At 41.0% G+C, this 15,013-nt stretch overlaps 1 protein-coding gene across 4 annotated transcripts in view; it reads left to right on the top strand.

Moving 5' to 3' along the window:
- LOC147302492 (semaphorin-5B-like) overlaps positions 1 to 15,013 on the top strand; it is a 46,969-nt gene that overhangs the window by 23,286 nt on the left and 8,670 nt on the right. For all 4 annotated transcript variants that reach the window (XM_086282494.1, XM_086282491.1, XM_086282493.1 and 1 more), the window contains 14 exons: positions 449 to 637; positions 5,171 to 5,270; positions 5,727 to 5,772; positions 5,908 to 5,970; positions 6,126 to 6,224; positions 6,712 to 6,925; positions 7,017 to 7,302; positions 9,232 to 9,367; positions 10,772 to 10,979; positions 11,077 to 11,284; positions 11,844 to 11,961; positions 12,129 to 12,313; positions 12,537 to 12,680; positions 12,777 to 12,924. In XM_086282494.1, coding sequence (XP_086138620.1) covers positions 493 to 637; positions 5,171 to 5,270; positions 5,727 to 5,772; positions 5,908 to 5,970; positions 6,126 to 6,224; positions 6,712 to 6,925; positions 7,017 to 7,302; positions 9,232 to 9,367; positions 10,772 to 10,979; positions 11,077 to 11,284; positions 11,844 to 11,961; positions 12,129 to 12,313; positions 12,537 to 12,680; positions 12,777 to 12,924 — 2,100 coding nt within the window. In that variant the 5' untranslated portion in view covers positions 449 to 492. The remainder of the gene's footprint in view (positions 1 to 448; positions 638 to 5,170; positions 5,271 to 5,726; positions 5,773 to 5,907; positions 5,971 to 6,125; positions 6,225 to 6,711; positions 6,926 to 7,016; positions 7,303 to 9,231; positions 9,368 to 10,771; positions 10,980 to 11,076; positions 11,285 to 11,843; positions 11,962 to 12,128; positions 12,314 to 12,536; positions 12,681 to 12,776; positions 12,925 to 15,013) is intronic.

The raw sequence follows: 15,013 nt of genomic DNA, 5'->3' as shown, positions 1-15,013 counted from the left end.
CCTGTTTGGCTCTGTGCCCGGGGCTCATCTCTGAATGGATCCCCTCAGTCAGAAAGAGGCACCCAAAGTTTGAGAGCTGGCGTTAGTGAAGATTGGCGGCTCTGGCCTTTTGAGGTGAATTAGCCATGACCGAGTCCTGCTGACACTGAGGCGATGGACACCAAAAGCAGACAGACTGAAAGTGAGGAGGGACAGCGGGGCCGGTCGACTGGCAAAATTAATTTAGATGAATGGGCAGGAGGACGGAGAGAAGAGAGTGTGTGCAAGTGTGAGCTATTACTGAGTGGATATGGATTTTTAGAGTCCAGCACTGATGTATTGAGTTTTCTAGAGTGATTATCTAAATGCCAAAAAATATAAGGATATTTATTTGTCACAAGGCTGATTGGTTTACTCTCCCTGCCATTACTGTCTGGTTGATTGACAGATATCACTTCTGCTCCGACAGGTGATTCCTGAGGTCCTGATAGAAGACTGGATGTGGTTGTAACTATGGTAACATCAGGGTGGGGGGTATGGGCCCTCTCCCCCTGTGGCCTTGTGCTGGTCATCTGTTTATCCATGTGTCTGTCAGAGGAGCCTCACATCAAGCCTGCCGACTGCAGCAGAAAGGAACATCCTGTTGTTTCCTACCAAGGTGAGCAAAGAAACACACCACTGATAGAGTGGGGAGGAGGGCCACGAATGAAGTTAGGGCTCAAAAATGAAGGCACGCTTGCAAAATCAGGAACTTTGTACATTTTAATCACTTTAGTTTAGGCCCACCCCATCGTAGCAACTTATGTGCACATGCCAAACTGAACAAAGGCTCCAACCTAGCACCAAAGTTCATGCTGAAGGGAGACACTTTTTTAGCTGAAATAAGAGACTGTGTTGCTTGCACATTTACCCATTGTGAAAAGAGGACAACGTATTTATTTTCCACAAGACAATTTCTGTTTTCAAACAACATAATTTGTGTTGTTTTTTTTATGTAAGAGTACACACACAAATATATGAGAAAGTCGGCGAATTGAAAAGAGTCACGCACACAAAGGCCGTGTTTCTTTGAGCCCACTTTCAAAGTGATGATTTTCACATGCAGCCGGTTAGTCCACGTACCCAACATCAAGATCAGAGATCTTAACCTTGTCACACAACGATCGGGTTGTCATGCTGATGTTGACAATTAGGCAAACTTGTAGACATGCATGCGTTTCCTAGACTGTCTACAGTTCTCAAATTCAGGCTCTTTAAGCAGGTTGTTGTGAGCGAGCAGTGTGGTAGCCTTATTGTAAAATGGTAATCAAAATGCATCTTTTGCTTGAATAAGTGACGTAAAGGCTTTGGATTAAGGGTTGTATGAGGACCAACTGTATGCAAAAGGCTACATAAGATATACATTTTCGATTTAAATTAAAGTATAAAAAAACTGTATATGTCTGCCCCTTCTGATTTTATCACCCTACATTTTGATCATACTCTCATGTCAAACCATGGCTGCTAAACAGTGCTTTACTCCAGTGCTTCACTGAATAAGAACGTACATATATGGATCTAAAGATCCCTTGGTAATGTTTACTTTAACTTTGTATAATTTTTTCTTGGAAGCACAAGGAGGTTCTCTGGCCAGACCCTGCTACACAAACAATAAAGAGTCCCTGAAGCTGAAATGGTATCTTTGTGAAGGAGCTTTGGTTGGGTCACAAACATTTTATGGTCCTTTGTAAAGTTAAATAACGATTGCATAATTGTATAACAATCTTCACTTATCCACCGACTTTAAATCAATGCCATCTCTCAACATTTCATTCGCCGCTCTTTAAAAACTGATTTTCGTTGGGTTTGTATATTCAGCTATAACCACCACAGCAACAGCGATTGATTAGTTTGCATTCAAAAAATGCTCTCATGACAATTTATCAGCACAGCAACCTGGGTGCTTGCACAAAAGTCTTGTCCAAATCCATAAAAGCTTTAAACGTTTAGAATGTCATTTCACCTACTTTTGTTGCTCTAATCACTGCTGTCTAAACGCTGTTGCACGGCTTGTTCTATTGCTCTCACAGCCATATTGTAACCAACCATAAAACCCACAACAGTCTACAGCTTTTGAGAAATTATGTTTGTTAAATGCCACTGGAAATGGAAATAGACAAGGAACAGCAATAATAAATAATAATTATTTTTATCCTGGACAAGTTATGTTTCCGTCTGAAAAGAAGAGAAAAACACAGGACACAGAATGAAGATGATATAACAAGCAAAAGGTGAGTTTTAACTGATATAGAAATTGTAAAAATCATTAAAGAAACCAAAAAGGAACAACTGACAAAGGGAGACACAAAAAGCCACCATGTATAGCAAGGTAAAACGATAACAGCTGGAAGCAATCAGGGCATTGTAGTGGTGGAAAAAGACAAAGACAAGAGGTAAATAGAACACAAGAAAACAACAAACAATAAAATAAAGCAGGAAATGACACAAGAGCAGACAAGGAAGCACAGAATACACAGGAAATACACAGTAAATCTGAAGAAACGGACCAAAGAAACCAAGCATCTGAATTGGGAAGAAAGATGATTGAGAAAGATGATTATTTCAGAAACTGCTGATCTGCTGGATTTTCCCAAATAGGTATGCAGAACAGCATCTTTGCACCCTTGGAAGCACTCAGCTCTGCTGCAGCAGCAGAAGACCACACTGGGCAGTCAGCTAAGAACAGGAAACTGAGGTTACAATTATCACCAAAGTTAACAATGGGTCAGACTGGTGGTGGTATAATGGTGTGGCACACTTAATACCAGTCGATTGTTTAAACTCCGCAGCCTACCTGAGTCTTGCTGCTCACCACGTCTGTCCTTGTATAACCACAGTAGACCCATCGTCTGATGGCTGCTCCCAGCAGGATAAAGCTCATATCATCTGACACTGACTTCAAATCTAGCAACTGCGTGACTCTATCACATCCAAAATCTGCGAGGAACGTTTCCAGCATCTTGTTCAATTTATGCCATTAAGAATTCAAGTTCTTCTGGTGCCAAGAGCAGGTCTGACCTGACATCAGCAAGGTATCCCTAATATAGGATCCAGGTCCAGTAATAACAATGATCATTGCTGTAATCTTATTTTCTTTCCTGTGCTCATTTTGTTAAATAAAATTGCTAAAATGCAAAGAAGTTTACAAGCAGCAGACGGCAACTTACATAATGCAAAGTGTAGACAGTTCTGCAATCTGAAATGAAACTAGACGCTCTTAGTTAATTGGCTCTTTTGTTGCAAGAATGAGTGTCGATTTCTGATTCCCTGTAGTTAACTAATTTCTTCTTAAAAGAGAAAGTCCAAGAAACAAGTCGCTTCTCCTTGTCAGCTGTCAGATTGGTATTTTGAATGAGAGACTTAGACTGCCTGCCCTTGTCCGCTTTGCAGCAGCTCATTATGTACACAGGGAAGTGCACAAAAGCAATTTGGATTCAATAGCTCTCTGAAAATCACTGCTGTTCAAGTGATGGTTTGTATTCATGTTGTTTTGTTGCCCTCTTTCAGAGCTATTCAAAGCAGAACTGAGACCAGACAAGAATGATAGTTCAGTTTCTAATAAGCATCTTGACACGCTGGTGCTCATAACCTTTCAATTTGTTGTTTTATGTGACATTAATTGAGATTAACCAATACAAAGTGTGAAGCGTGACTTTAATATAAGGTTGTGAAATCTGGCAGCACTATGAACTCTTAGTTGGAATTAATTTGCATTCATAAGGATTTGTTGGAATTGTGTTTATCTCATGCATCGAGGCTTACAAAAGACACGTTGAAAGTTGAAACTGTGCTTGGCAATTTCTGCAAAAAAATTGAATGTAAAGATTTATGTGAAATTAATAAAGGTGTTGATGTTGTGTCTGCAGCATGGCCTCATTAAATGCTCTTCTTCAGCTGTCTAATGACTGTGAAAGGGCCTTTGATGTCATTATTTTGACTGGATGTCAGTTTACATTCAGCTCAAAGTGTTTGCCTGGCAAACCGTGCTGCTTTTGTTGTTGATACATTTTTTTTCCCACAAGCTGGCTATCAAATGAGAGGAACAGGCATTTAGTCCTGAGAGGCAGCAGTAATTTGCTCTGAAACATTGCGGGAAGCATTCATTTGTATGTGGTTTGTTCGCCCTCCCCGAAGCTCATGTAAAACAGCTAAAGCAACTTTATTTACCGTTCAGTTCTGATTGGCTGTCATACTGCTCAGGTGGTGGTTTTCAATTAAGGGCATGTAATATCAACCATGATAGACTAAAGTTATAAAGAACTTTCAAAACAAAGTTCTTGATAAGATGGAAAAGTCTTAAGCCACCCCTCATTTCTTTATATTTTGCTTAAAGGGAGGCAGACATACTTATCTTTTAAATTGGTTTTGAGCAATGTTTCTTCAGGATTGGATGTTGTCTTTTTCACATGTTTTTAGCCCAGTCCTTGTACTTGACCTGGCAAAAAAGGCACCTTACTCAAGCGATGAACCAGTGTTGGGTCTACACACAATGGACAACTTAGGAAAGATCAAAATTTTAATTGGTTCTTTGTGTATCTTTAGGCACTTTGCGACTAGCAACCCGTTACAAAACAAATAATTTGTTCCCATTTGTTTAATAGAAAGACATAAAATTGTAGGTGTGTCCCAAAGAGCTACAATGTAAAGGTCTGTAATATCTCAGTATGGTATGCAATGTGTCCTTAAAAAAATCTGAGACAACTGCACAAGTTGAGAGAAAAAAGTAAAGACCTGACAGATATACCTTACTTATCTTATTACTTTGACATTGAACAGTCTTATGTAATGGTAAATTTATGTTGTTGAATTCAAGATAAATTATTTCAAGAGATTGCTAATTAATTAGAACAAGTAATATAATATGAAAATTGGGAGACTTCCAGATCTTTATTTCCTACCCTATAATTTTGGAAAATAAATCAGTACTTTCAGTCTGTTTAAAAGCCTCCTTTCTGGTCTTAGGCCCTACGATTAAAGATGAGTTGTAAAGTTGGCAAAAGGCAAACACTGGATAATGGATCTTTTTCATCTTCTTCTCTTGTCTCTCATATTTCATGTTATCATCTCCTGATTTTCCTTTCACTTACTTTTATACTCTTTCTTCTTATTTTTTTCCCCTCACTCCTTATCATTTGATTATTTGTGCATCCAGCACTGAGGTCTTGGGTGTCTGAGTTCTCACATCCAGGTGCAAAGGACTTCTCCCAACTTGCTTTGGACCTGAGACGAAACCAGCTTGTTGTAGGAGCAAGGTACCAAATAGCATGCATTACTCAAACAGTAATCATACAGCATGTTACTAGCATACAGTGGTGTAAAGTGGATACATGATGTGTCATCATAGAAGCGTGCCAGCGTTCATATCCTGGACAAGCCCCCAATTCTTACATGATGATATTTCTGGACATAAACACGGGAAATACACACAACATTTATTTTTTTAAATTAAAACACAAAGTCCCGAAAGCCCAAAGACAGCACTAAAGGGTAAAGACAGCTCTTAAATGGAGTAAAAAGACCCAAAAGGAAGAAGAAAAAATCCAGCAACACAAGCTATACAGATATTTTGCCCAGGCGGCACAAATGTGTTTTGATCAAACTGTGTCTGGACAGAAGTTGGGAGATACTAGAGGATAACATTTATATGCTGTACACTGCTACTGTGAGAAGTCTGTTGTTTTAGCTCTAAAATAAAATATCTTTTACAGAAATTTCCTCTTCAGACTGAGTTTGAATAATACCTCCCTCATACAGGTAAGGTTAAGACTACACAAAAATGAACTACTGTCAAAGACATTTTATTTTTAAACATTTTAACAGTATCTCTTATTAAATATAAAAGGTCCAATATAAAAAAAAAACATTCTACAATTGAACATTTCTCCTCAGGCAACAGAATGGGCATCCGATGAAGACACAAAGCGCTCATGTCAGAGCAAAGGCAAATCTGAGGTATTGTGCTGTGACTGAAATACAGATATTTGTCTGTGTATTCAGAAACATATTACGTTAGACTGGATTATGTTATTATATGATTATATTATATTGGACATTTTGATGACATGTCATGAAACAGTAAAACTGAGTTCTGGCGTATTTGTCTGCAGGGTGAATGCCAAAACTATGTACGGGTTTTGCTGATAAGCGGAAGGACGCTCTTCACATGTGGGACCAATGCTTTTACCCCGGTCTGCATAACCAGACAGGTTAGTAAAATGGCAGTTTTTGCACTTAAGTAGAATTAATGAAACTATATGACAAGAAAATACATATTTTATAGTCTAAAATCCTTTTGGGGTAATTAAAAGAAAGGCAATTATAAGTTGCTAGAGCTCAATGTAAAATGGAAAAAGGACATGGAATTTAAAAAGGATAAAATCAAGAAATCTGACAATAAAAGTCATTTTCTTCTAGTCACTTTGATTAGCTAATTTATCTTTTCTCTATATATTTTGTAATTATATTTAGTAATTATAAATAGTTTTGGTGCCTTTGTGATCCTCAGATGTCTTCAGCAGCTTTGTGCATTTGGGAAATGATAGAAACTGAAGATTACATTATTAAAAGTTTTGAAATTCATTAAAAGTTTTGAAATAATGTGAATAAAGCGATAAAAACAGAAAGAACAAATCGCTTGTCAACCCACTAAAATAGCAGGAAATGCTTAGTTCAGTTTTCCCTTCTTTTCGTCAGATTTCTAACCTCAGCCAGGTGTTAGACACTGTGAACGGTGTTGCCCGATGTCCCTACGACCCGCGTCACAACTCCACTGCCATGATCACAGAAAAGGGCGAGCTGTATGCTGCCACAGTGATTGATTTCTCTGGACGTGACCCAGTGATCTACAGGAGCCTGGGCAACATGCCGCCCCTGCGCACCGCCCAGTACAACTCTAAATGGCTCAACGGTTAACAAAGCACCACAAAGTTTGTCCTTTTCATCACTCTTTCGTTGGTCCATCACGCTGACCTGTGTCTCTGCCTCTTCTATTCTTCTAGAGCCTCATTTTGTGTCTGTTTATGAGATTGGTCGTTTTGCGTACTTCTTCTTGAGGGAAACTGCGGTGGAAAATGACTGTGGGAAAATGGTGTTCTCTCGAGTGGCTCGGGTCTGTAAGAATGATATGGGTGGACGCTTTCTATTGGAGGACACCTGGACCACCTTCATGAAGGCTCGCCTCAACTGCTCACGCTCAGGAGAAATCCCCTTTTACTACAACGAGCTCCAGAGCACCTTCTACTTACCTGAGCAAGATCTGATTTATGGCATTTTTACCACTAATGTGTGAGTTCTGTTTGTTAATAATGTCATTTCATAGACTTTATGTCACAGTCTGGCGAGGGCAGACTGTATGAATTGACAAGAAGGACCCAAAATGCTGACTCCAAGGAACAGGGAACAACACTTGAATGTTAACAAAAAGCAAGCCGTTTAATATGGCTGGTAAAAAAGGAACAAACAAAGGGCAAGGCAGACTGAAGTAAAACTAACATTACCCTAAACTGGGAGAACTAAACAAACAACAAGAAAAACCTAGACATGAAACTTGGAAACATGGCGTGGCCAACAGACGACCTGACAAAGAATGACCAGAACACACCGACTAAATACACACAGGAGGATAATGAGGGAAATGGAAACACATGGAGAAACAGCTGACACACATGAACATAACAACGTCACAAGAGGAGAGTAAAACTAAAAACATTGAACATAGGAACACCGGACCCCTTCAAAATAAAACAGGAAACATAATGCAGACATGACAATATGAGACTCACAGACATGAAACACATGAAGGGCAAGGGAGACTTCACAGGGGTTGAAAACACAAGGGGGAACTGATAAGCAAATGAACATAGGAAACCTAATGAGCTTAAACATATAAACATCAAAATGAACTAAAACTCAAAACACTGGGTCACTAGGTCATAGAGTATATCCTCCTGAGAACCAGTCTGTTCATTTATGTCCTCTTTAATGGACGTTTGTTTTTGGTCAATATATTTTGACTTATTTGAGCTACCCTAATAAGTCCTGTTGTTTTCAAAAGTGTGTTTGGGTGGCCTCTTTCAGCTCCAAATAGGCAGGACATCACAAAAAAGTTACAATGAAAGAAACTTTCCTCGGTTCTCAGGAGGATATGAAAGAAAGATGCACTCACTGTAGCCTCACCAACAAATTTTGTGTTTTTGCTGTTACCAGCTTGCTTAACGTGGCTAAATATAGACACAAGGATGGAGTGCTAAGCTAGCTATTGAAAGCTAGCTAGGTTAGCAAATTGTGTTCCACTGACACACATGCTGCTACACTGACACACTGTCAGTGTCTGTATATAAGCATGTGTTTTGCTATGTTCAATTTTAAACTTGCATTTATTTAATATAAATTAACACTGTCGCTAATAGTCCTTTTGCAACAGTAGTCATTAGCCAATTTGTCCTAAATACAATCAATAATGCATAGAATTGACTCAAAAGAGTTAGACAGCCTGTTAGTACAATGAACTACCCAGAAGGCAATACTGTCTGTCACATAATTTCACAAAATTGGTGGAAAATATGGGCATGAATTAGCTGAGGTGAGACTATAGCTAGCAGCTACAGTTGTCTGTGCACCTACAGGTCACTCCAGGTCTACACAACCTTAATTACACATAGCTTTAAAGCATTTGTTCCTGGACAGCTGCCATGTACTTTGTCATTGTCTATAAAAACCAAGACAGGTTATTATACTGTGCTAGAAATGTGCTTTTTTCTTCTTTAAAGTCGTAAATGTTAACACATTGGCACTTGTACATTGCCTTATTTAAAGCCAAGTAAAAAACACTTGGTTTGGTAAGTTACAGTGATATTGTGTACATTAGTCTTTTTCTGGCTAATATACCTAGACAGCATTTTGAGGCTTTTTAATAAAACTTTGACCAAAAGTACTAACTATTAATATCTCTTATCATGTTTGTATGAAAGGTAATTTATTTTGGCAAATGTGTCCTCTCGCATATCAGCTGTGCCACTGGGGCTTGCTTTAAGACTACACACTAATGTTTATTCCATAGAGTAGTTTCAACTGAGGCAACTAAAAGGTTATGTTTGTATTTTACTGTTAAAATAGAAATATGTGCTTTTCTGTAGAGATGTGCTCAAGAATGTTTGCTTTCCTTCACATTCATTAGCTAAGACCTGAGCATTGTAATTTCCTGTGCTTCTCTAGAAACAGCATATCAGCTTCTGCTGTCTGTGCTTTTAATCTGAGCGCCATCACCCAAGCCTTCAATGGCCCATTTCGATACCAGGAGAACCCGCGCACTGCTTGGCTGGCCACTCCAAACCCTATACCCAACTTTCAGGTAACTCATTTCAAAACATGGACAATGACAAAGAATTCAGACCTCTTCATACATATGTATTTTTCTCTGAGAACATGAGGTTGGTGAGGACACTAAAGCAAACAGCTTTATCTTGCCACAGTTGCCCAGCAATTCCACGAAGGCTTGTAAAGAAATTTTCAAAAGACTGACATCCACTTCATCACTCTGTGCTGATTGCAGATATCTAAATGCAGTGCAGCAGAGAAGTTTTGCTCAGCTCCAACAAATACATGTCCCCAAAATAAATGCTTGGCAAATTTCCCAATGCATCTGCAAAGTGCTGTTCAGTTTGAGCTACAGGGAAACTGTAGTCACATTTCCTGTTGTATAATGTCTGTATATAAGCTTGTGTTTTGCTATGTGTAATTTTAACCTTGCATTTATTTAATATAAATTAACACTGTCGCTAACAGTCCTTTAGCAACAGTAATGATCTTGCCTGAAATTTTGTCCTTAAATATAAAACAAAAAAAGCTTAACAATTTTTTCATGAAGCATTTGTTGCCTGTAAGATTGCCATTAAGCTAGCATGCACAAAACTATTTACATGCCTAACGATAATAAGATATCCATCATCGGACTTTACCCTTTTTCTTTTTTTTTTACTGTGGACACTGTAAAAACCAGGAACTTTTCTGTCATTTAATTGTTTATAACTTCATTACTTTGGTGTAGCATGCATAGCTGCAGGGGAGGTCTTTATCAGTTGAAAAAGATATAAAACTTGTGAAAATACAGTTAAAAGTACCAAATATCTCTCCTCCACATTTTCTAGCGCCTTCCAGTGGGCCAAATTTTAATCTTTACTGGGCCAGTAAAGATTAAGGCCTTATGTTTAACACCCCTGCCTTATGTGGAGGTGCAGTGCACAAACACTGAATGAGGAGCAGCATCAGAAGAAAATGGGCTTTTGAGGTGGAGAATCTTAAGAGACGTGTGTTTAAATGCATGTTTCAGCTAGACGAAGAACTAAGAGACTGCATAATTGGCCAGTATATTACAAATAAGACTTTTCTGGATTATGAATTATGCAGACTGTCTATAATAACACAGTATAAGAAGTCTAAGGAGCTTGGAAAGAAAAGCGTCTGGACTTCAAGTTGCTTGAAGACGTTTCACCTCTCATCCGAGAAGCTTCTTCAGTTCTAGGGTCAAATGGTGGAGAGTCCCAGATTAAACCCTGTGGGAGTTTCCCCCCAAGAGGGACAAAAGGACCCCCTAATGATCCTCTACCTAATCACATGAGCCAAGATGTGAAAACGGGCTTCTTTCCAAGCTCCTTAGACTACGATGACCTGGAGGACTAAGAACCTTCACAGACACAATATGAGAAGCTTCCCTTTCACTAAACGCCCTTCTGCTGCCTCCTTCTTGACTGCTCAGTGTGGCACGTTAGAGGAGGGCGCCAATGGGGGAAACCTGACAGAGCGCAGCCTCCAGGACGCCCAGCGGCTCTTCCTCATGAATGACGTGGTCCAGCCAGTAACCGTCAACCCCCTGCTCACCCAGGACAACCTACGTTTCTCTAAGCTGGTGGTGGATATCGTGCAGGGCCGACACTCTCTCTACCACGTCATGTACATCGGCACGGGTGAGACATGTTCTAATTAAAAATTAGAAAATAATCACTCGAACCGTTTTTTTATCTGCTATCCTGGAGCTTGCTCTTATTACTATTATCTTAAAAGAATATGGCACCATTCTGAAGGCTCTCTCCACAACCAATAAAAGCCTGCATGACTGCTACCTGGAGGAGCTCAGGATCCTGCCCGAAGGGAAAGTGGGGCCAATAAAGAGTCTGCAAATTCTCCACAATGACAGATCACTGTTTGTGGGCCTCAATGACAGATTGGTGAAGATTCCATTAGAGCGCTGCTCCAGCTACCCAACTGAACGGTTTGGTCCAAGATTTTCTACAATGCTTTTAGTCTTTATACCAAATAGAAACAAATATACCTACAGATTAATGAACATAAGAACCATAAATATGACCGAGTATAAATATTTAGCATAAGAAAAATGAAAAATTGTAGCCTTTAGTCTGTGTGAGCCTGCACATATATTGATTTTCTGGTGCTGGTGATGAGTGGGCAAATCTACTAAGAAACACACGCGGGTGTCCAAGTCTTAAGGGCCTGCGAACAAATGTTGACAAAGATGATTCTGTTAAGAGCCCTATTTATCTTCCCTACAAAGAGACACATTTTGGACTGTCAGGGTACAGTTCTGCAAGACTCAGAGCAGACATATCAAGCAGGCTTTTATGAATTTTGTTGACAATGAGTACACTGCTGGAATAGTTGACAGCTTTCTCACTCAAAACACAACAGGAGATCTTTTATGAGCAGAAACACAACAATCAGTAGATTGTCCGACTTTGTGTCAGCTTAAAAATCTGCAAACTGCTAAAGAAAGGCATCTACAGACACTGATAGTCTATCTAAATACCTGTTAGCTCCTGCATGGAGGCCCGGGACCCTTACTGTGGCTGGGATCATAAACAGAAGCGGTGCACCACCATCGAGGAGAGCTCCAACATGAACCAGTGGACGCAGAACATCACTGAATGCCCTGTAAGACACTGGGTTTGTCTGTTGTATAGATCTTTCCTGTCTCACTTCTACGGTAATAAGAATTTCATCACAAGTTCCCTGTTTGATAATAAAAAACAAAAACTCATTATCACTAGCCTAATATAGCATGCTAATTATCATATGTGATTCTCTAATCCTCTCTGGAGGTGAGGAACCTGACTCAGGATGGTGGTTTTGGTCCGTGGAAGCCTTGGCAGCCTTGTAACCACGATGATGGTGATGGCTCCATCAGCAGCTGTTTGTGTCGGTCGCGCTTTTGCAATGGACCGGTGGCCAGATGTGGAGGGATTGAATGCAAGGGCCCGACGATCCAGGTGGCAAACTGCTCCAGGTATATTTCTTTTCATGCAGACATCCATTATTCCCATACTAATCCTTTGAAATCAATCTTTGAAAAAATGCACTGTTATGTAAGTAAATCTAAAAATAGTCCTTTATGTTCAACTATATTCTAACAACTAATACACTTATAAAAGGAGACAGTTTGCTTAAAAAACACATTCGTTTTAAAACATCAGGCTCAGTCACATCCCTTCTTATGTTCTCTTTCTCAGGAATGGCGGCTGGACTCCCTGGTCATCGTGGGGCCAGTGTAGCAGCAGCTGCGGCATTGGGTTTGAGGTGAGGCAGCGCTCCTGCAATAACCCCGCACCTCGCCACGGCGGTAGAGTCTGTGTCGGCCAGGGACGGGAGGAGAGGTGAGGAGGTTACTTCAGAATTTAGCGATCAGGCCCGATCACTGCATTACAAAGCTCTGTGTGTGAGTGAGTGTGCATTCCTCTTTGTATTTCCAGGCTGTGCAATGAGAAAAAGCCATGCCCACTTCCCATAGTGTGGACTGCGTGGGGACCCTGGGCTCACTGCAGTGCTGACTGTGGTGGGGGGGTCCACTCCAGGACGAGAAGCTGTGAGAACGGAAACAGCTGTCCTGGATGTGCTACGGTATTTTTGCTCTATATGTGAAGAGAAGAGAGTAGGCAAAATAATATCCGAGTTGATTTGCAGACATGAGTGACCTACTTGTCTGTTTTTATTACACAACAAGATTAAGGACGTTTGTTTTCCCCACAAGTACCTCAGATTGTACAGCAGGTACACACAGTCCCCGCTCTTTCTGCTCAGTCTCAGTCTGCTAGACTTGGGGGAAAACATCTGTCTATCTGTCCACATCATAGGCCACTTTATTAGGTATACATTTGAACTCTCTCCCCACCGCAGGGAAAAGGGTAACACCACCTGGGTCTGGGTGCAATTCCCCCCTCCAGGGGCAAGGGTACCTAGACCCGGTTTGTAGAGTACGCTTGGGGAGTGTGATTGTGTGTACAGCGTCTCTTTATGTCTGTCTCCACGTTGGTTGAGTGTGGAGTGAGTGCATATGAGAGCATGAGGGTGGGAATGGATGTTTGTGTCTGTGTGTGCCTGTATGTCTGTGTCTATATGTCAGGTTGGGTATCAGACTCCACCTCTCTGGGGACACCTCAGGCCCTCCAAGATTTGGAGGCCTATCTCCACCCACCACCACTTCCCCTGCCGGTGGCGGACTCCCTCAGGTGTCGGTGTGTTGGTGGTTCTTTGTGTCTGGGGGTGGGCGTCCGGGTACACACTGGCTCACTCCTTGGTGGCCGCTTGTCGGGGCCTGGGGCCTGGGGCTCGCTCGGGCCCCTTTGGAGGTGGGGTGCCCCCGGCCTCTCGGCCTAGGGCTCGGTCACTCAGGCGCAGCTGGGGGCCGGCGGAGCTCACGGGCGCGTCACTGCAACTCCCCCTGACTTCTGCTCCGCGGCTGCTGGGCGAGCCCTCATCTGGGACTCTCCTCAGCTCTTACTGGGACAGTGGCGCGGCTGCCCCTCTGTTGGTCTTCCATGGTCTCTTGTGTTCTGGGGGCCTCTGGATGTCTGGAGTTTTGATCTCCTCCATACCCGCTTCACACCCTGGAGGACGGGGCTGTGGCCCCCCCACACTCCCTAGCAGATCATTACATGGAGAAACCTTTGGAATGCAAGCATGCTGATCCACACAGGTATGCACACATGGGTATTCACAGACGCGGACTAAAGCTTTCTTGGCTGCTGCCTCAAAGCACACTGTGCGCTGTCTATCTTGCGTGCTGCACAATATCGTTTATTACTTAGTAAATACTGATATCTATGACTAGCTAGTTTATTGTGATGGTGCTTTGTTTTCTCTATTATTATGTTGCTCTTTGTTGTTTGCTGTCTCCTCTGTTTGTTTTTGTTTGTTTGTTTGTTTGTTTTTTTCTCCATACAGGTGACCCAGGAGTTTTTTTTTTTTTTTTTGTCTCTCTTCCCCCCCCTTCTCACCGTCTCTTCTCCCCTTTGGTTTTCTTTCTTTCTCTCCCCCTCTCTCTCTCATTCATTCCCCCTGTCCTATTTATTAAAAAAAAAAAAAAAATGACAAAGGATGAACTGAAGCTCTGCCATCACGTAATGTCGCATACTGCTGTTTCTGATGTCATTTAAAAAAAAAAAAAAAAAAAAAAAAAAAAAGGTATACATTTGAACTCTGAAGCCCTGCCATTTTTTGGAAACACTTGGGAAATCTGAGCCAACCCAGTCTATCTGCTCTGCTATTCTATTTCTAGAAAGCTTCTACATTTTTTTTCATTTTGTATTGTCAGAATTATTTATTTATACTTACTAACAATATTTATACTTACTTTTTTGAGGGCAAAAAAAAAAGTCAAAGTTAGCTGTTGTAGAGAAAAACTTTCCGAGCACTACCCAATTAAAGGGCTGGAAGTCCTTCTGCATTAAACTTTAATGTCTGTACCTGGGGAAAACTCACATCTAAAAAGGGTTTTGTTCTTCATTGCATTCAATAAAGCTCAAGTTTATGTCCTATTAAATACAGTAAGTTGCTGCATGATTGAGCCCTCTCCCAGGAAAACTGTAATGTTTGTGTTGTTTGGCAGGATATAATAAGGCAGCAGGCTCTCTCTGCAATCAATTGGGAGATGTAGCTGTGATAGGATAGACAGCAGTAGCTGTAGCCTGCTGGGATTTGCCTTTTCATT

Source organism: Aulonocara sp. 'chitande type north' Nkhata Bay, linkage group LG23 (genome assembly GCF_057382095.1).
Source record: "Aulonocara sp. 'chitande type north' Nkhata Bay isolate Kocher_YH1m ecotype deep benthic linkage group LG23, A_spYH_male_GT1.1, whole genome shotgun sequence".
NCBI classification, from domain to species: domain Eukaryota; kingdom Metazoa; phylum Chordata; class Actinopteri; order Cichliformes; family Cichlidae; genus Aulonocara; species Aulonocara sp. 'chitande type north' Nkhata Bay.
Note: the sequence above shows the minus strand (reverse complement) of the source record. Positions and strands in the feature narration are given on the sequence as shown.